At 52.3% G+C, this 21,118-nt stretch overlaps 1 protein-coding gene across 6 annotated transcripts in view; it reads right to left on the bottom strand.

The window, feature by feature from the left end:
• The window catches only part of Mctp (multiple C2 domain and transmembrane region protein), a 75,216-nt gene continuing 54,098 nt past the window's right edge, over window positions 1–21,118 (bottom strand). For 5 of the 6 annotated variants that reach the window (XM_037225979.1, XM_037225977.1, XM_037225980.1 and 2 more), the window contains 16 exons: window positions 19,892–20,034; window positions 19,043–19,122; window positions 18,219–18,327; window positions 17,327–17,472; window positions 16,320–16,478; window positions 15,423–15,609; window positions 14,912–15,108; window positions 14,317–14,419; window positions 13,639–13,749; window positions 11,255–11,400; window positions 9,451–9,580; window positions 8,833–8,919; window positions 8,475–8,504; window positions 7,070–7,176; window positions 5,744–5,951; window positions 1–2,390 (listed from right to left, as the gene is read on the bottom strand). In XM_037225979.1, the coding sequence (XP_037081874.1) occupies window positions 2,298–2,390; window positions 5,744–5,951; window positions 7,070–7,176; window positions 8,475–8,504; window positions 8,833–8,919; window positions 9,451–9,580; window positions 11,255–11,400; window positions 13,639–13,749; window positions 14,317–14,419; window positions 14,912–15,108; window positions 15,423–15,609; window positions 16,320–16,478; window positions 17,327–17,472; window positions 18,219–18,327; window positions 19,043–19,122; window positions 19,892–20,034 (2,036 nt within the window). In that variant the 3' untranslated portion in view covers window positions 1–2,297. The remainder of the gene's footprint in view (window positions 2,391–5,743; window positions 5,952–7,069; window positions 7,177–8,474; window positions 8,505–8,832; window positions 8,920–9,450; window positions 9,581–11,254; window positions 11,401–13,638; window positions 13,750–14,316; window positions 14,420–14,911; window positions 15,109–15,422; window positions 15,610–16,319; window positions 16,479–17,326; window positions 17,473–18,218; window positions 18,328–19,042; window positions 19,123–19,891; window positions 20,035–21,118) is intronic. The other variant, XM_037225978.1, reaches the window with a different exon arrangement.

Below are 21,118 nucleotides of genomic sequence, written 5' to 3'. Positions count from 1 at the left end.
TTCACACATCGCTTATTGTCGTTTATTATCGATGTGGTAATGCCAAGCACGCGGCCGGCGGCGGCCCGAAGCTGGGTCGACACCGCCCCGACGGCAAGAATCCGACACCCGACAGCCGCGGAGCGCGGCGCGGCTCCTCACAGCGCGTGTACACCCGACACCCCTCCACCGCGGCCGAGCAGCCGACACGTTGGCACACAGAGCGACACGACGAGAGCAGCGCGGGGGTCAGGCACCGCGCCGGCGGCGGCGGCCTGACCGTGGGAGGCTGGGAGTACGGGGCGTCTGGCTGCCGTGGACTGCGAGGGAGCTAGCTGACTGCTGCGATGGCCAATATCCGCTGTCGTTCAATGCCTGACTGATTTTGCGGAAACGGAGAATATTCGTGCCGTGGCATTTCGCCTGCTATTGCTGGTCAAAACATGTCTAGCGTGTAGAATCACGGTTGTTTTGGTTGTACGGTGAAGCATTCACACTACCTTTAATCAGGTCAAAAAGCCGGGAGTTGACAAAGTGAACATGTTATGAGGAGGCCAGATCATATTGCAAATGTTCCAGTCGCTTTACCCCCCAGTATCAACATGAATCAAAGGCACCAAAATCACGACCAGCACTGTAACATCGAACGCAAAAATACCGTCAGACTTTTGCGACGCCCCGTTGAAGCTCTGGGAATGTCCACATGCATCAACGGCGTCGATGGGCACTTCCACTGCGAGCAGTCTACGCGCCCCCGGGAATGACAGAGACATGTCTAGTTTATACAGCCAATGACAAGCCTACCACGAGCCACAACGCCATCAAGGACACATTTCCAAAGGACGGAAGCCATTAAACGCCTGCAACGAGCCTTACACCTGCACTTACAGCCACACGCATCACGCATGGCACACAATCAGCCCGCTTAACAGCCGTATTGCACGTGGCTGGCTCTCGGAAGCGGTGAGAGGGGCACGAGCCACACCACGAGCCCACCAAAAGAAGGAAGGAGATGACCGGAGAAAGCCGACCTTCGCTGAGCGAAGGGGCATCAACATCGGCAATTTTCCAGAGGTGAGCCACAAGCCAAGTGCTCCGCCTCTGGCCGCGGCTGTCTGGGGTCTTCTGACGGTGCTGCTCGCAGCCCCGACGGTGGGGCGGCAGAGCCAGCACCGGTCCCGCCCCTCTCCGTCTGAAGCTGCCCAGTCACAGTGACGGCGCGGCGGAGGAGCGCCCCAGGAGGTGTGAGCCGGTGCGGTGCCGGGTCGGCGGACGAAGCCCGACGCGAGCGCGGGCGAGCGCTGTGTCTCTCACTCCCAGCCGCGGAGGCGGCGCTAAGTCACTGACATTCGGGCGATTAAACTACTGCTGACTTGGGACTGAACCTCCCACAGCCAGACACTGAACCAACGACAAACGGGCACTGCAGTACAACAATGGGACGCGGACCCACTGGCATCTGGCCACTGGATCAGTGACAACTGGATGCCAGAACACCGAAGACAGGGTGATGGGCCGCCGTCAACTGGACTGCGAGCCATCAACGGATGGCACTGAACCAACGACAACTGAGCACTGAACCACTCGCAGCAGGGCATGGAACCACCCACCACGAAACACGAAACTGATCACGAACGTGAACCGTGAAACCAAAAAAGCAATACCGAACCGTGATGACAGACAATGCCACCAAAAACTGCGACCCTGAACGTCTTGAGATTAGGTCCATGACTAGAGCTACCCTGGCGCCTTGGAAAATGACGGAGCCGGTTCGAAGGTGAAGTCAAACGGGAGCACAGGAATGCAAAAAGATGGTGTTTCTTAACTAGGAACGAGGGGAGCTGTACAGCATGAAGCCAGCACGGAGCCGCCCTACAAGGCAACGGGTGCTTTGCTCAATTAATATCGTGAAGTACCGAGTTTGCTGACAATGGTCAAGCAATATTTGTTCCCTCGTAGAACGGCATACAGCAAAGTGGTCTGATACAGCCAGTGAAAACATACGTGTACCTGCGAAAAACTCATTCTGAACAACACAATAATGCACTCAACATAAAACACGCTTAAAATGCACTCCGAGCTATGGAAAGAACAAATGAACCAGTGAAACTTTGGTCTTCGACGTAGCTTTAAATTCCGTCAAGTGAAGTAACTACGGCAGATGTGCAGAAGACTTGCGTGACAGCATGAACAACATGGACGCGGAGAAATATAACTCTGGCTGAGCCAAGCCGACGGAAAGGGTCTGGAAGCCTGCGAGAGTTGGCGCGGATGATGATGGTGATGACGAACGACGAGATGAGAGCAGTGTGGCCCCGCTACGCCGACTTCTTCTGCGCCTGCTTCATCCGCTGCTCGCGCCGTCTCTCCGCGTCCGACACCTGAGTTGGTCTCAGCTCGCGGTACTGGCGCTGAGAACAGAGACAGTCTCCGGTGAGACCGATATCCTGTTGCAACACCCGACGCTGGCGCAGAGGCGGGCAGACAGGCTCAAGTAAGACGCTTCTACAGACGACAGCTCTCAGTACCGGTAATGAGATACGACACACGGCCGGGTGAGACTGATGTGTCGGTCTCTGCTCATCGCGTGGAGTATCATCAGCCTCATCCGCCGACCACCACTCTTATCACCCGACACTACATCTCATCGGCTTTATTTCCGATTCATCACGATCTTGTATTGTTTGAAAGGTGAGGGTCCTCAGGTCACCAAGAGTCTCCAGCACTACATTTTCGAAACAGGGCGGCGTGCTGTCACCTAAACTACATTGTCCTTGAGGGGCCCGTGTTCTCGGATATCACTTGGCGACAGGCGGTCCGCTGCGATTCGAAGAAGACTGCGATAGAGCCCAAAATATAAATTTTTAAATGGACCTTTAAATTTGTTGTTCTTTTCTTACTTTAGACGTTATTTTGTAAGATTTACAGGGTTCAGTTTAGTTAGAATAGATATTATGGAAATATTCAGTTCGTATCTTCACTATTCAAGAGCTGAGAAGGCACCCCTGTACCGCTAGTTGTCTCCATTCAGCCGTTCTAGGTAACCATCGCGCCGTGAAAAAAAACTCCTATAAAAACACCGCAAAAGCGGAAGTCAACAACCGTCTCCAACATTTGTCAGCTCACCACTCGACTCGAGAAAACGCATCGGAAGCACAGCAAGAACGGTCCACCAAACGCTGTAACTACGCTGAAACCGGTTCGGGGAATCCGGGCGATTTGTCAGAACCGCCGGCTTAAAAACCGCCTCGGACAAGCGTCCAAGTCACAAACGAGCCGTCGGGTGCGCTGAACCGTGCGCTCCATTACCACCCGGGGTGCGTCAGCGGCGCGGCCAATTTTACGCCGACGCTCATTGTGTGGGGCCTCGGGGGCGGTAAGCGAAACGGTCACTGTGCTCCGCCTGGCGGCGGCGCCCTCTGCCAAGTGGCACGTGACAAAAGTCGCTCGGTGGCACGAGCGGCACGTGGAGGTACCTGCTGCCATCTAGAGGGTAGTTGGCAAAGCTTAGGTTTGATCTTGTTTAGGCGTCAATTCCGCGAAGGCGATAGTGTGTGTGTCGTTGGGACTTTACGACGCTCTCAGCTGCTGAGGCTATATGGCGTCGCCTGCATCTCACCATGGCAAGAAGGGCGGGCACTGTGGGGAATCGAACCCCGTACCTCTGGTTTCCCAGACGCGCAGTGTATAACGCGTCGTGGTTAACGCAGACTCGTTAACCACTAGGGCGATCGGTGAAGCTTGTATAACGTAAACTAGTGGGAATGTTGTAGCTAAGTGGTCAGTTTAAAATAGCACTGCACTGCATTTCCCAGCCAGTCGAGCTTTTGACAGCGTTATTTGTATGCTTAACCGGTAGGTGTTGGATGTATGCAACTTTTGCTAACGCTTTAGCACATAAATTCCATTTTACGATTTATTGTTGGGCAGCTTTGGGCAACTTTAGACGTAAACCATGCCAGTTTCTAACATTTGTTAGGGCTACCAGCGTGTTGTCTAGCGCACCGCATGCGTACCTTCCGCAATTTAGTCTCCACTTCCTGAGATCCCATTCTCATTCCCTGTAGCGCAGGGAAACGGACCCACCATCCACACACTGAGTCATCAGTGGCGAATTTTCGCGATTTAAAGGCTGGCTCACGGTGAAAAAGTATTGAAATACGTGCTACTAATTTAGAGAAAAAATCGCAATGATGATAAACGTACAGCACCATTGAATAAATCAGAACTCGTATACTTGATGCACGACGAATGAGCCCACCGGCTTTATTTGGCTTTGAGTCCATTTGCCACTCCAATATGTTTTCCGTTGTCACTTCCGTTTTGCCATACCGAAAGCCGCATCGCATAGAATCGAATGCATGTACATACGTGAAATATGTTGCGACACAGCTCTTTATAATAGAGCGATTTATGACCGAAAACCTGGCCAGCCGACGCCACTGGAGCTGACGACACCGGGCGTCGGCCGTCCGGTCAGCATGTCAGCGACGCCGCCCGGAGCTTGGACATGTGATCTGACACCGGTCACCCGGGATGGGGACGAGGCCGGACACGTGACCTGACACCGATCGCCCGGGATGGGGACGAGGCCGGACACGTAACCTGACACCGGTCACCAGGGGTGGCGACGAGTTCGAACACGTGACCTGACACCAGTCACTAGGGGGTGGCGACCAGGCCGGACATGTGATCTGACACCAGTCACCTGGGGTAAGGACAAGGTCGAAAACGTGGCCTGACACCAGTCACCCGGGGTAAGGACGAGGTCGAACACGTGACCTGACACCAGTCACCAGGGGTGAGGACGAGGCTGGACTCATGACCTGGCACCGGTCACCAGAGGTGGGGACGACGTCATCCATCACAAGCTGGACACTCCATCGATCAGTTTTGCCGGTCGTCTCAGAAAGTCGCCCTGAACTGCCTTCATAGCGGAGCTGCTGCATGCATGCCTCGTGGTATTGCGAGTTGAAAGTTCTTATGTTGAGTTAACGAGCTTCAATAAACAGGAGGTGCTGGTTAAACGATGTCGTAACGATTAATTTTTATTGACGGTATTCAGTGTTGTGAGCATCCTCGAGGCTGAGTATAGCTCGAAATATTGGGGACCGTCAATAAAATCGATCATTAGCATAACAACGTTGTTCAACCAGTATCACCTGGCATATTGAAGATCGTAATCTAAACGTAAGAGCTTTCAACTCACAGTGCCGAAAAATCAGGAGCTGAAGATCTTTCCTTCCGATATCAAGTTTTCCTTTCCACACGTTGTGTTTGGCTCGTAACTCGTTAGGCAGAGCCACCTGTCATTGCCGGCTTTTCCCGCACTCTTCCGGATAGCATGTGCTTCATAACTGATGTTATGTGCTGGTTCTGCACCGCAAAAATTCCGCCAGATTTGTCGGGAGCAGCCGTCGTCTTCCTACCGCCCTCTATATTTACGGTACAACGAACACATAAGAAGGCTATCATTTTGTGTTAAGTCAACTTTGCAGGGTGGAAAGGTACTTCGCGCCATCCATTACTTAGATATTGTCGTGTTGTTCTTTGGTAGCTACGGTCGGATCGGGTACGGCTGCCCGATTGGAAAGTCTCAAGTGCGTCTGCTGAGCTTATGATCTCATTCTTATGTGTCATGATTCACACCCAGCAGTACCTGTTATGTGAGCTCTGAAGCCTACTATCGCAGCCTCAACCCCATCCAACCTCGCCGTTAGTCCAAGCCCCGCCTGTCCCCCGTGCCCCACCCCCTGGTGCTCACCAGCTGATCGTTGTCGGGCACGCGCGAGAGGAAGTCTAGCAGCTCGTTGTTGGGTATGGCGTTCGGCCGAAGCAACTTTTTGGAGAACTTGTGCACTCCGAACAGCATCACCAGGTAGCGGATGGGGATGCTGTAGAGTATGACGGCTGCTACGCTCAAGACCAGCACGGCCAGCCACGACAGGAACGGCACGGTGAAGTTGAACGTGCTGCAACACGGAGCGGGCGTCAGTGCTGGCAGGAAAGCAAGGACACCGGGGACGGCGGTCGGCGTAAGAGACAGCCAGCACTAAGCCCAGGGACGTAGCTGCTGTGCGGTTGGAAGGAAGGCAACTGGTCTGATATACCCCTAAATGGGGGCCAGGGGGTACAAACACGGAGCGGGCGTAACAATATACCCCTAAATGGGGGCAGAGGGTACAAACACGGAGCGGGCGTAACAATATACCCCTAAATGGGGGCAGAGGGTACAAACACGGAGCGGGCGTCAGTGCTGGCAGGAAAGCAAGGACACCGGGGGCGGCGGTCGGCGTAAGAGACAGCCAGCACTAAGCCCAGGGACGTAGCTGCTGTGCGGTTGGAAGGAATGCAACTGGTCTGATATACCCCTAAATGGGGGCCAGGGGGTACAACTTTGAAGTGAAGCCAGCTGAATCCAGGGAGAGATCAGGGTTTTGGTCAGTGATGAGACATGTTTGGCATTGCTGGCTGCCTAGACAAGTACAACCGATTTATTGAAATCATCAATTTCATCCCTCTCCATGCCTTGCCATCGTTCTAGCAAAGTACACTTAACCGTAGAATACGACATCGGAAAACTAGGGTCAAGGAAGCACGTGTTTATGATTGTCAGGTTTGCTGTCCTCTCATAGCCCAGCCACAGCTTGCAGCCAGGAGCATACCACATCACACCATGTCATGACGAGGCAAAACAATACTCAGACGGCACCAGACGCTGTTCTCTCCCGAATGTTAGAAAATATGACGCCACACTGTCACACGAGCCAAAACAGGCCTTCGATCCAATGCGTTTAACACTTACTCAGCGGCTTGTGTCAAAGGGACACCCCATCAGCAGGAAGTATTCACACGGCCCCGTCATTTCTTGTTCAAATAATAAAAGAAAGCATGAAGCGGCGGGCCCATCACGTTTGTAAACATCCCCGAACACGCCCGACGCCAGCAGGCGCACATCGCGCCGCGTCGTTACCCACTTTTGGACGCACTCCCCGAGCGAGGCGATGAAGCGGCGGGCCCATCACGTTTGTAAATATCCCCGAACACGCCCGACGCCAGCAGGCGCACATTGTGCCGCGTCGGTACCCACTTTTGGACGCACTCCCCGAGCGAGGCGATGTAGCCGAGGATGTTCTGCACCATGGCCGTCACCTCCTGTACGGCCATCAGCTTTTCCTTCAGCGACTTCTTCTCGTCCTGCAGCACGACCGGCCAGATTTGAGAGATGCTGACAACGCTGCTTTCCGCGAGGCAGAACCCGTTTGGGGCCACGGGAAGGCCCCGCAGAAGCGATCCACGGGGCCGACCCGCAGAGGGGGCCCCGCAGAGGAGGCCCCGCAGAGGGAGGTTAAGAGGCGCCTGAAGGACATGTGTTTTACAGCCCACAGAGTCCACGCGTTTTACAGCAGAGAGAGCGGCAACGGAACACAGCCGCTCGTTTCTGCACAGCACGGACGGCGACAAGGCGAGACGTCCGATGGTGCCCGATGCCGCTGTCTGAGAACGAAAAGCCGCGGTCAGTTGACGAGACTGATGTCAGCTGACGGCTCCGCCCTGCTGAGACACTGCAAGGGTGTTAGACATGCCCAAAGGATGATGGAACAAGCAAGACTTCTCAAAGCCTTTCGATCCTTCTCTGCATGGTCTTGATGTATGTCATTTGATGAGACTGGGAAGCTGAAGCACGTTTTCCTCCCCGAGCCCACTCATGGCAAAACTTTCGCCGAGTGACATCCGCGGCCGGAAATTTCCAACATCCCTAAAAAAAAGAAGACAGCCGCGCAGTGCCAAAATTGCGCCGGTCCCTGGCCGGGTCATGCAAGGTCATGTCAGCAGCAAAGCAGCAACAATAGAAAAGTACGGCAGGTATATGACGCCCCTCGCGACGGATGTGTGTGACATTTAGTGATTCGAAAGCATCCCAAAACACTGGAAAAGGCGTGCAGAGATACAATAGCCGGGAACACGAAAAAACCGATGATCAGCAAAGCACAGCCCCGATAGTGAAGACCGAGCCATGCAGACAGCGGTCAAGCACAGGCAAGCGCTATAGACGCCTGACGAGTGAAAGCGCGCTAAGCATGGCGGCCCATCTGTCAGGTCTAGATATTTGAATGGATGCAATCGAGCAGGTTTTGCTGACCGTAGTTGCGTTGAACGATGATACTTTGAAGCAGGTCGTAATCAACGATAACGAAAGCCAGCAATGAAGCCACCTGTTCGATGGCCGTGGATGTGTGAAAAATATTCTAACGGATACGTAAAAGCAATTTACAACATACAAGTTATTATCTCAGAGGCAAACCACGAACCCGAGAAACAAGGGCAACAAATTAAAAGCACCTCCATGCTCGTAAGAAAATATCACCACGGACTGCAAACAACTTCTATGAACACACCAGGACTAGAGCCACCAACCGGCTTCGAAAGACCGGACCCTGGGAAATTAAAAACGTACTCTGGAACGGGGGCCATCACCATCACGCGTTACTTACCTCGCTGGGCTCTTTTTTCTTGTCCTTAGCCTGCGAACACAGCGCGAGGTGAGCAGCCGGCGTGTCACACACATGACGCCACCAGGTGCACTGCCAGGGGTTAGATTCATGCTGCCGCCTACTTAACATCTGTCAGATGTTCCCGAAGTGTGGTCGGGCCATCTGCACCAGTGCTGCAAGCGTGCAACATCCGCACACTGAACAACATCGAAGGCTTCCTGGACGGACGTGCCGAGCGGCGGCAGCTCCGGCCCACAGCAGCAGGGGCCGCCGCCGACTACGGCACGATCAGGCAGCGCTGGGTGCGGGCCGGCCCGGCCGACGCGGGCCACGGGCTCGGCTCCGCACGCCGACCCACCTTGTCCTTGTCGTCGTCGTCGTCGTCGTCGTCGCCGACGAACTCGTCCTCGTCGGCGCTCCGGAAGCCGGAGGTGATGAGGTTCACCTGGCGGGGAGGACGGACGTCGCTCAGTGACGCCCGGCGCCAGCGGGTGGCGGCGACAGAAGGACGGCGGCCACGATTGCTGCAGTGGAATGGCAGGCTACGGGAGCGAAGGTGAAGTCTCGTCCCACATGTTCAGCCACGACGGGCGTTGCTAAACGGTCTGACATGCCTTCGCTACATGACCGTCCAACCGCGACTGTGTCATGGTCGATCCCTTGACCGCTCATCACACATCCCCTGCCTACCTCACCACACATCCCTCGAACATCCCGTCACTGGTCCTCATACCCTAACGGCTTCACAGATCCCCCACCTGCCTTACTACCCGTCCCTTAATCATTCACCAGTCCTTCCCTGGCGTAGTACCCAGCGCTTGGACGTCTTGCTACCAATCTATTGTCGATTCCCTTGCCACCACCAATCCCTCGACTCCCCCCCCCCCCCCCCCTCCCCCGCCGCCGGCTTACCACCACCAACCCCTCGCCTCCCACGGCTTACCGCCACCATCCCCTCGCCTCCTGACCGGCTTACCACCCAACCCTTGAAGAAGACCACCAGCAGGGCTGCGGGCGCCATGTACAGTTCGAACGAGTAGACGCCGACCATGAAGGCGATGAAGGCCGCGATGGTTCTCGGCTTCGAGTCCCAGTCGAAGATGCTCCTGCGGGCGCCGGCGGGCGTGGCGGTCAGAGCACAGCTCATAACGAGACGGATCAGTTTCACGGGCCGGAGTGAAGTGTAACGAAAGAACGCGACCTAGAGACTCGCGTACTCTTTAGCGCACGGTTGGTACAGTTGGCGACGACGTTAACAGGGCTCTGGCAGGGAGCGCACCGAGCAAACCACTCGTCAACGAATCAGACATATGAGCTGTCACCGCGCTGCAAAAACCGCCGCCCAGAAATCAAACGTTGGACCATATCAGAACATGGAAAGTGACATTTGAGAATCAGCATTGCGGTTAAACCAGAGATGCACATATCTACAGCCAATCATGCATAAAACATTTTTTTTTCAATAAGCCTCTTCAACTGTCCAAACTAAACAATACCGTCATGAAAAGCCTGTAGGTTGTCTTGTGCGCCATGTGAAGACCAAAGTGATAAACAAACGAGAGAGGTATTGTTTTTATGTAGGTGACGCCAAAAACTATGCACATTAAGTAAAAAAACTATCAGTAACCGATACCAGCCAGTTTCAGCAATGCTTTGGGAAGTCTATCTTCTGAGAGAATTAAACGGGCGGAGGTTCACTGATGCGTGCACTTGCGCGATTCTTTACAGTTTACAGCACTTGAAAACGGATAGCCTATGAGTCTGGTCAGGCCCGGCAATTTCGATTGACGACATCAATATGTTTGGGACGATTTACGTTTCAGCAAGCGGGATCAAAATATTGGGAAAACGCAAATATTCTGGTGGATATTGGTCACAATAGACGTCAAGACGCGCCTGCGTACCTTCCAGCTCAATCTCTCCCGGGATTTAGACCACAGCTTTTAGCATTCAAGATTAGTTTCGGAGAAGGTGATGTTGTCCGCCTCCCAATGTCTTATTGGCCCACATACAGGTCAGCCGGAAATCAGTGGTTAGTCAGATGTGGCCGGTACATTTGCCGACATCGTGCAGCGTATATCACGCCTTCATCCACTCTGGTTCCTTATGTCTCACACATACTCTTACAGACCCTCAAAACGGGATCATCCATGGTTTTTTTCGAAAGCACGTGATTACTTGCACGCATCGAGCCACACTTTTGTCACTATCAATGCCCGTTTTCTCCCTTGCCAGAAGCTAATTATCTCGTGTCGTTCCTACGCCAGGTCGTTAAGATGCGGACCGGCTCGACTCATTTTCCCCAGTTTATGCAACCTGAGAACGTAACCTTCTCTATGTTTATCAAACGGGGAGCTGAAGTCGTTACGATTTTAAAAGGCTTCGGGGAAAAGCCGCCTGAAAGGGCAGCTCGCATGCAAATGTAACTATATGCACGGCTTAAGTCTTACATCACGCATCTCTTGCATCTCGAAACTACATGAACGTGCGATCAGTGGTTGCAAAGATATTGAGTCCGACTGTCTAAGCGCAATGGCCGAGTCAGGCCGCCAAACCAAAAAAATATTCTGAAATATTGAAGGACTCACTCGGCCTGCGTACCCGCTTGTAAGAATACCCGCCGACTGGTTTTCTTCCTTGGTTCTCACCAGACACCCTATTCACCATTTGCATCCCACAAACAGTAGTTGTGGCAATGGAATACAATATGTTTTCATGGCTGTTTTTTCGCGGTGCGGCCGGCGTTCTGCTCCCAACGGGCGCCCAGACGGCCGGCTCACTTGATGAATTTGGCTCCTTCGGCGAACCCGGCTCCCATCTCCTTCAGCCGGTTCACATTTCGGATGAACACTGCCCTCTTGAACTTGAGCTCTGGCCTGGTATACTTCTCCTCGCGCGGGTTGAAGGTGCGTATTCCGGCACGAACCTGACCGAGAGTGACATAAATACTGCACACTGGCTCGAGTCTAGCCAAGGATGGCTCAAACACCGTATGCTGGCACGAACGTTGTCAAAGTTGGCGTAAGCGCTGCAAACTGGCTCGAGCCTGGTGAAGGGTGGTTCAAACACAGTATACCGCACGAACGTGGCAGCATACTGTGTGAAGTGACACACGCCATGCATTGGCTCAAACCTGGGCAAGGGTGGTACAAAACATATATTGTCACAGGCCAAGGCAGGGATGACCAAACGAAGCACGATCACACGAACATGAACAATAACTCACGTCGTACAAAATATACCAGCGGTGGACCGTGGCAGTGCTCATCACACGTCAACACACCAGTCCCTCCAGCTGCGATCTCTCCAGCATGTAAACTTCAACCATCCCAAACTGACATAATCTCCCCGGATCAGTCGTATGCACACAAAGGAGACAGTTCGACACAAAGTCGTGCTGAGCCGCCCTGCACGGGATTCAAAGGATTTGCATCAGATGACTTTAAAACAAAAGGTCGTTTGAATAAAGTATGCATGCATGAAGCATGAATGCAACTGTTCTTTAACAAACGCACCTAATGCATAAAATTCATATGACAAAAGTACTTGTGCAAAAGTTCGTTACAAATTCTCGTACGGGATAAAAAACGCATGTAAATTCGCATCGACAAAAGTTGGTCTGAACAAAAGTTCGCATGGAAAAAATTACCCGCGCAATTCGACATCAGCAATTCTTTGTACATAATCGCTTAATTAAATGTTTTAATTATTATTTTGATATCTATATAAGTATTATAATCATTATTTTTTTTAAGTTGATAATTGCAATTTTAATAATGGAATATAATTTCTATTATAATTATAATCATTTAATAATTATATGAAAAATAATGTTTCGAGAAAAGTATGCACGCAAAAGTTTGTAAGCACTGGTCGTAAAATAAAAGAATTGTATGAATAGCACTCCCCTGGGAAGTGTTACAGGAGAGCTATCAGCATTCTAATCAATTTAAAATCTTATCTCCGCAGATCTAGGGCGTAAAATTTGGTTGTGCTTGCGCAACTCTCCAAGCTTACGCAAATCGAAGATATCTGCATAGCATAAAGAGCGCATCTGCCACGTTCTTTACCTGCCATCGTCAACGTACAACAATGCCCTGAGGACGACGCGTCCGCAAGCACTTTGGAAATCAGCAAACAGTAAACCCGTGCAACTGCGCGCTTCTCTCAAGGCCTGTGTATAACGTTTATAGTACGCCACCGAGGATCCGGACGTTCATCTCTATAGAGACATTGCAAGTAAATAAAGGGCACCACGCTGCTGCGAACTGCGGACAGAAAGGCTGAGACAACTCACTGGGGACACACTGCGGTGTTTGTAAGATTAGGAGACGCGCTCGCGGTTACAACTTTCTTACAGCGAGTGCCTGGGCTCTTTTTCTCCGGGCTCTGGGTTGCTTTAAATAAGCGATCGTAAACCGGACGTCCCGGGCGTCCACCCGCCGTATTTCACAAGCGAGCTGACTCCCGGCGGCCGTCGGCTGGCGTCAGAGGTGCGCTCAGGCGGCGGCGGGCGGGGGCGTTGGTAGCGGCAGTGTCTGGTTGGGAATAAACGAGATGGAGGAGGGGCATGAGAAACATGGTGAGTGGCCCATCCTTGTCATGTTTTTTAAGCTATTAATCCTTCCAGCCTGGTGTCATTTTGCACCACTCCCATTGAGTCTGGTTCATTTGCTGGACGCCGGAGGACGTTTAAGTTTCTGCGAATGTTTTGATCGCCGTAGGACGCTCAATTTGATGTTAATATTACGAAGAGCCAGGCTAGTGATGACATTTGACCCAACCCATGCAGTTATCACTGTCCTCGTCTACCCTCCACCCCCCTTCCCCCACTTTCACCCATCCCTCAAGCGCCCGGTCGAAGGGGTGCGGCGGCCTCAGGGCTTGCAGTGACAATGCCTTTGAGGCTCGGCGCAAACGATGAGGACCTATGTTTGAACTCACATTACACATCTGCTACACACGTTTGCGAACGTGGTTCTGTCCTTGCAGATGACTTATCCTATGTGGACTTTTTACGCCATGAACTTCGGAAGCAGCGAACTTTGTACTTCGCGTACTTAATCCCGACACACTCGAGGCCCGCGGACTACATTCAACAAACAATTGCCTTCCGAACTTTTTCAGTGCGCACTTCGTTCCGCGGCCCGAAGGAGACACTCACCGGGTTCCAGACTAAGTCCATTTCGAGCATAACTTGAGGGTTGTTTCCCTTAGCTCTGCCCAGCAGTTTCTTGTCTTTCAAGGCGTACCATCGTCTCTCTCCGGGACGGATCTACGGATCGCAGTCAGTTACACAAAGCGGATACATAAATGCTCATGCTTTTATTCGTATCGTTCCCAACATGATCATGGGCAAGATTGATTTTAAGGTCAATTTCCCGTCTACAGTGGTGGCTGTACTTGATTCGCTTGATCGGCCTGTGTCATTCATAATATGAATGGTCTTATGTTGTTGAAAGCACATCTTTAACCTCCGAACAAAGTTCTGAGCGCCATAGGATAAAAACGGCTTGCTGTATTGTGAACAGACCTCAGTTCACGACATTTTCGCAAGATGCGTTGTGTCGCTCCATTAAGCGTATATGATCAGCGAATATGCTGCATAGTTGTTACTGCCGTGTGTCCACAATACCACCCACGAAAAAGTTAATCAGGACTCTGTTGTCTTACCTATCATTGTCCATAAACTGCTAAAACATAACATGTAGCAGCCTAGAGTTAAATCACATCCACACTTGAAAGGAGATCAGGGAAACTAGTCATCAGTTACCAGCTACACACAGCTGCCATACAATATTGTGCGGATCTGGCATAAGTAATATTGTTAGAGTGTACGCACCTTTAACAGAGGGATGGATACTTTGCCCAGAAACTCGACCTTGTGGTCCTTGTCTTCATCGTAGACTGTTACTTCCAGCACGCTATGGATATCTTTCACGTTGCTGCAACAGGTAAAATAGGACTTATAATATATATATATATATATATATATATATATATATATATATATATATATATATATATATAGAATAGAATAGACCGATAGCATGCTTCGGCATCAGCGTAGCCCCTGATTTGTGAAAGATAGAGAACGTGTTCAGGAAACATGGCGGGATCATTTGCATATCCAAGATGCTTTGTCTCATAGTTGCAAGACGATTGTCTTTAGCGCTATGCCTTTATGTCTACTCCAAATATACGCAAATGAAGTTGAATGCCGCCATAGTTTGACACCGCGGGGGCACTATGCACTGTGGACGTATGACATCGGCCGGGGCCACCCCGCACTCCAAGATTGATGGAACAGGCAGTCCAGTTGGGTCCTCAGGCGTCGGCCACGCCCGGTCATCAGATGGTGCCCCACCTCATGCTCAGCACGCGGGATCTCCCACCGACCCCTTACCAACGCGCGCAAGCTCAGGCGAGGCACTCACAAGAAGAATATTTTGTTCCACTGCGGCGCGAGCGTTTTGTACTCGGTTTGCGTCTGAAGACGTGAGTTGACCAGCTCCAGCACGCAGAAGGGGTCGGACTTGCCGCCGATGTCGGCTGACGCCAGGCCCATCGCCTTGAACACCTTCACCGTCAAATGGCCCACCTCCTTCACCTGCTTGAACGAGCTCTTCAGCGCCTGAAATGAAATGAGTTATGATGAGTTGCGTAAGTTTCCCAGTGTCATATTTTACATTGTTATTTGGTACCCATCGCGAGTCATCAAGTGGCATACAAAAGAACGGTCACAAAGTCCTCTCGAAACCCTGATGCACGGCCACTCAATCTGTTACATCAAATTTGATTTTTTACGAACTACTTTTTTGGAACTGTCAACACTAATCATGACTGAAACGGTGCCATTGTCTTGCTAGCCAATTTGCCCCGTAGCAGAACCGTTACAAATGTGTAATCAGGTCAGTCGCCGCCAATTCGCCCACCCAGCCCACTCACGAATTGCTGTTTGATCTGCTCCGTCTGTTCCACGTCCTCCTGGTGGGTGAGGAGGTCCGAGATCGTCTCGACATTGGTCATGCCGGAGATGGTAAGGAGGATGAAGACGGAGCCGGCGCCGTCCTCCAGTTCGGTCCACAGACGGTGCGTCTTCTCCCGCTCCAGCTTCGAGACATCCACCGTCGTCCTGGGGGACGTCAGAGGGGCGGGCTACGGCGCGACTGCGCGGGTCCACGCGTCTCGCTGCAGGAACTGGTCGGTGTGGAGGAGATAAATATGGGGATCGAACTGCATCCGATTCATAGCGCTGGGTATTACAAAAATCCGGTGGCCACGAAGAGTCTATTAATGGCGCCGATCTTTCGAGGGAATCGCCCAAGGTTTCGCAAATACCGGTTGTTATCCTCAGAGGAATTCAACAAGCTTGAAAACCAGCTTCCACCGGCGATCAAGAAATAAGCCGGTTGCAAATAGAAACGCTATGGCGATGTTGGACCGCAAATGACCTTATCCACGCTGCGTGCCCTTTTCAACTTCTGGGGGAGCGCCTGCCGTGCATCACATAGCAAGTGAAATGTCACTTTCAGTTGGCTGCCATGGACCACTATCAAACATGTTCACCGAAACTTGTACAGGATAGTCGTCCAGCTTTTAAACTTGCTCGGCGCACTCGTGAGTGACCCATTTTATTTGGAGTTATTTAGGATGAGTGCACCGGTCAACAACATAACGTGTCAGCATTAGCGAGTGCGATAAATCCCATCACGCGTAGCAGACAAGCCAAAGCATTGGAATGGCGGACTCCTGATCAAAACGCCAAGCCTCACACGTTTTCCCCCGTCAAATGTACTTGTGCGCTTAGCCCCTGGGGCGTCAGGTCACGCACTCGCCACTCACTTGCCCATAAAGTCGTCCTTGCTGCGGGCGTCGTGGTCGAACACCTCGATCTCGAGGATCTGCGAGCCGCTGTCGTAGAGGTGCATGTCGAACTGCTCCAGCCAGCGCGGCGTCAGGGTGCGGTCGACGACCTTGCTCTTGTACTTCTCCGCGCCCAGCCTGCCGCCGGCGGGGGGGGGGGGGGCTCGTCATGACGTGCCGGGCGCCATTAGCGGATGGGGGAGGGGTGGGCTGGAGGGGGACTCGTCCGCACGCAGAGGTACACGACGCCCGTCGGACGAACTGAGCTGGGTGGTAAGGGAACGTCTCAAATTTATTGTCACTCATATTTATTTATCATATCTCATATATCATGTATCTCATGTATCTCATCATATCTCATATTTATTGCACGTCATTATTTGTTCAGATTGTCTCGGTTGTATGGGCAGCTGTTTTGACTTTTTCGCTGATGCTGTGCAAGTGCAAGAAGCCAACGGTGCTCCCCCAAGCCGGCACCATGTCTACAGGCGGTGAACTAGGTATAGGCTTGTGCGACACGCAACATCGCCCTAATGACCAAGGGCATAGCCGTTTTCATAAATACCTACCCTTCGTTTTAAAACTGTGGGCTGCTTATATTTTTGCTAATCTTTTTAAATATGCAGGTAACCTGCACCTCCAACTTCTACAGCTCTCACAGGCATTAGTAAACAAGACCACCAATCGTCCAATTCCCTTCAAATGTATTTGGTCCGTCGGTCTGCTGCTATCAGACTATAATGAAACTGTTTTGGAGATCTGCAGAGAAAGCGATGCGGTAAATGCGATGCATTTTGCGAACTCAACAATGGAACACAGTATGCAACTGCATACCGTTTTTCATATCGGCAAACTAAATTTTACCCATTTTTTGGGATCATACGGAAAGTGGCCTGCGTAGGAAACAGCCAACAAGGCCACATCGCTAGGATCATCCTTTCCCTCGACGCACACCATCTGTCTTTTGCTGACAATGGTTCGCAAACCTGAGCTTGACGTAAGGATCGCTAGTGCCCTCCGAGTCCATGGCCATCAGGTCCTTAGCCTCCACCAGAACAATGGTGACCACGCTGCTCCACTGCTGGTTCTTCAGCTTCTTGGGGTCCGCGCCCTTCGAGCCGGATCCCGTCAGCTACGAGGTCACCAGGATTCAGGTCAAAGGTCACACTCTGCACTGGTGCAGTAGCCGGCAACACCACGCACTCGAGAGGGACTGGAAGGGTCAATACGACGCTGTATCATTCGAAGCAGACGTCACGAGCATGAAACCGGTGGCTGTTCGCCTAAGGAATATAATTTTAACATAATTTTGCGTTTATAAAGCATGTTGTCGGTTGAGGTCATGAATATAAATATACGCCATTTACTCTCGCATTATTAAGACAATGGTATCAGGAAGCAGTGCGTTCGACAGAGTCGGTACATCAAAGCATCGTTCAGTCTTAGCCTGACACGGCGGCGTAACCAGCGTTCCGCCCAGCAGGGACCAGATCGGGTCATGTGGGGTCAGCTCAGTCAGGGGGTCTCTTTCTATAGAGCTCTGTTTTTATTTGGAAAACCTTTCTAAGGTTTGTGATCCTGTTTTGATAGCATAGGGACCCGTCGTTATGTTTTAGAAGCCTTAGGGGCGGGCGGTTTTAACTGCCAAAAAGTACGGGGGGCATTCGTCCCCAGTTGGGCCCCGCCACCTACAAAGGGACATCAAAAGTTTCCCTCTTCGCTGCGCACTGACCTGGGAAGATGACATCATACATGCATTCACCACCTTCCCACATACCCTGGAACTCTAATTACCCGACAAGTCCACATCAGTCCATGTCGGATGGGTGGAGTGGCGTCAGTATGACACCCGTTATACAGTCATGCCATTGTTCTCACCTGGTCTCTCTCCTCCTTGCTCTTTGGCACGAGGTTGGCGGTGAGCGTAATGCTGCCTTGTTCGCCCGACTTGGACGGATCGACCAAAGGCAGCGTCAACTCCTGTTCCCTGGGGGCCACACCAAGGTCGTGTCAAAGTTAGCTGTCGCCACACGATGCTCCCCTTACATGCATCCGTTGTTTTGCGTGGAAGCGTCCGTTCGCGTTACTTACGGATGGCGAGAAAGGCGAGGGTGACCTGAGGCCGCTAGACAAGGAGTCTGGCTTTTGCCGGCAAGCTGAATGTTGAACAACAGTGTTGAAGAATGCATGTAACGGAGCGGCCGGGGAGGGGGGGGGGATCCAAGGGAGAAAACTAGCCACCTCGCGCGTCAGATCTTTAACAAGACTTGCGTCGTTCTGAGGCAATGCGAAGGACAAAACCTGTGTGGTATGAGTTCGTGTGAGTTGCAATGCTGATGCTAGCAAAAGGAAAGTAGTGCCTTTCCGAATTCACATTTGTATTGAAAAGTTGTAAAAAGAGACAGCCCACAGCCGAAATAGGTAATTCGGAAAGGTGCCAGTGACCTCTTGTGGGAGTTTAACATGAGAGCTGCAATCAAGCGGATGACATCAGCTGTTGCCGATACGTTGAGTCCCAAGATGTGTGGCAGCCACCGTCAATACTGTACCTCATCCTATCACTGTCTTTATATAAAAACTGTTGAGTCGTGTCGAGCACTGATGGCGATATTTCTAACTGGGTTCAAGCGTGGTACCCGCACCAGTGAATGCAAACAGGCCCTGGAGTGACCCCTGGGGTCACAGAGCTCCGTCATGCTCACTTGCTGGGTTCCAGGGTGCTGATGTCCAGCTCTGACTCGCCCATGAAGTCGTCGTTCATGCCCCAGTCGTGGTCGTACACCTGGCGAGCCGTTAAGTCGTGAGATCTAGCGCCTCTCCGCGCTACGGAGGGCGGAGAGGCGTTACGGGGGGGACGCTGCCGACGTCCGCGAAGTGTGGAGTGGCGAGGGGACGGTGCCGGCGTCCGCGAAGTGCGGAGTGGCAAGGGGACAGTGCCGACGTCCGCGAAGTGCGGAGTGGCGAGGGGACGGCACCGACGTCCGCGAAGTGCGGGGTGGCGAAGGGACGGTACCAACGTCCGCGAAGTGCGGAGTGGCGAGGGGACGGTACCGGCGTTCGCGAAGTGCGGAGTGGCGAGGGGACGGTGCCAACGTCCGCGAAGTGAGGAGTGGCGAGGGGATGACGTCGGCGACCGAGGAGTGCGGAGTGGTGACGGGACGACGCCGACGTCCGTCGAGTGTGGAGCGGCGATGGGACGGCACCACCGACGTCCGCAGAGTATGAAGCGCCGAGGGGACGGAACCGACGTCCGCGGAACGCGGAGTGGCGAGGGAACGACGCCGACGTCCACGGAGTGGGGAGCGGCGAAGAAATGGCGCCGACGCCAGCGGCACAGGTCGCCACGCAAAGGTCAGGTCTGATGCAGTCAGCACGTTATCACCGAGCCGGGCGACTTAAAACCAGATTTGGCCAGGCTCCAACGCCGTCCGTTTTAAAGAAACACACGACCTTATTAGACCATAAAACAGGTGGTCGCCTTTCTGAGGTTAATCTGATGACATTAGCGCGATAAAAGAGTGGCTGCTTCCGGTGTGTGATGTAAATCTCACCTTAACCTGGAGCTGCTGGAAAGGATCATCCACGGGAATTTGGAACCATTCGTCCCAGAGAGGATTCAGCGTCTTGTACACTATCTTGGACTTGCACACCACCTTACCTCCCAGCTTGAACTTGACATACGGGTCACTGGTGCCTGAAATATGACAATATGATGGCATCAGACAGTGCTAGAGAACTTTAATCCGCTTCAACACACTGCGTTAGAAAAGCGAGCCCGTTAGGGCACCACGAAAATAAACACGCTGGTAGACGGAGCCTTTAGTTGCATATTTTAAAGCAAGCACAGTTTCACGAATTGCCGAGGCTTAAAATTGTCGTGGAACTCCATGGGAGTGTCGCAAATCTGTCATATTAGTGGTATCGTGTGCTTTCCTGCATTTTTCTCGATGCATTTTCATACACTTCCCTGGTTCCTTTGCCCGCGTCGTATTCGCGCCGGCTCACGACTATTCTGAATGCTGCTATGAAAAACGGCAGAGTTGAACGAAGACATACTCATGAAACACCGGTTATTTGCTAACAAACATTTCATAAATGGTTGGTCTCTCCCATCGCGACAATACAATTACGGCGCTGCAATGGATTGCAAGCTTCCGATTTACCCTAACGTTCCACTAGCTGCCCACATTAGGTGGCTGCAGAATGTGGACCGGTCGCAAGCGGCGTCAGGAAGTCGGACTGGAGCAAGGCACGTCACTCATTCAGGTAGCCAAACATGTCAGCACACAACCGAGGCGAATCTGGGCGACTGGGCGATGAGCACCGTGCACCTTCATGCGCAACCAAGGGCGAAATGACCGAGACATCTGTAATCGCACATGGAGGTTCGCCGCGCCCTGCTAGCACGTACTACACGTAACGCTTGCTGCTCACTCCCAGAAGTAACGAACTATGGACAAGCACAACTAAAGTGCAACGGAGATGTTCCCCGTTGTATTTTAGCCGGACATGACTGGGAATAGAAAATTCGCGAGCCGTGCAACATTGTCTGTTGGCTGCCCACCGCGCATTACCGGGCAATCCCTCTCTGGACGGCAGCTGGAACTGACCTTTCAACATGTGCAGCGCGGGCTTTGTGTGATCCAACCGGTCTGCAGGTACGAAATGTTCCAGCTGACATTTCGGCCAGAGGGGCTCAGGTGGTGTCGGTCTATTATATTCAGCACAAAGCCCCGCTACCTCGGCAGGAGCCGCCTGTCTCCAGGCCTTGCAAGGCG

This window comes from Pollicipes pollicipes, unplaced genomic scaffold (assembly GCF_011947565.3).
Source record: "Pollicipes pollicipes isolate AB1234 unplaced genomic scaffold, Ppol_2.1 Scaffold_5724;HRSCAF=6776_pilon_pilon_pilon, whole genome shotgun sequence".
Lineage (NCBI taxonomy): Eukaryota > Metazoa > Arthropoda > Thecostraca > Pollicipedomorpha > Pollicipedidae > Pollicipes > Pollicipes pollicipes.
The sequence above is the reverse complement of the archived record's forward strand: the minus strand, read 5'-3'. Positions and strand labels throughout refer to the sequence as shown.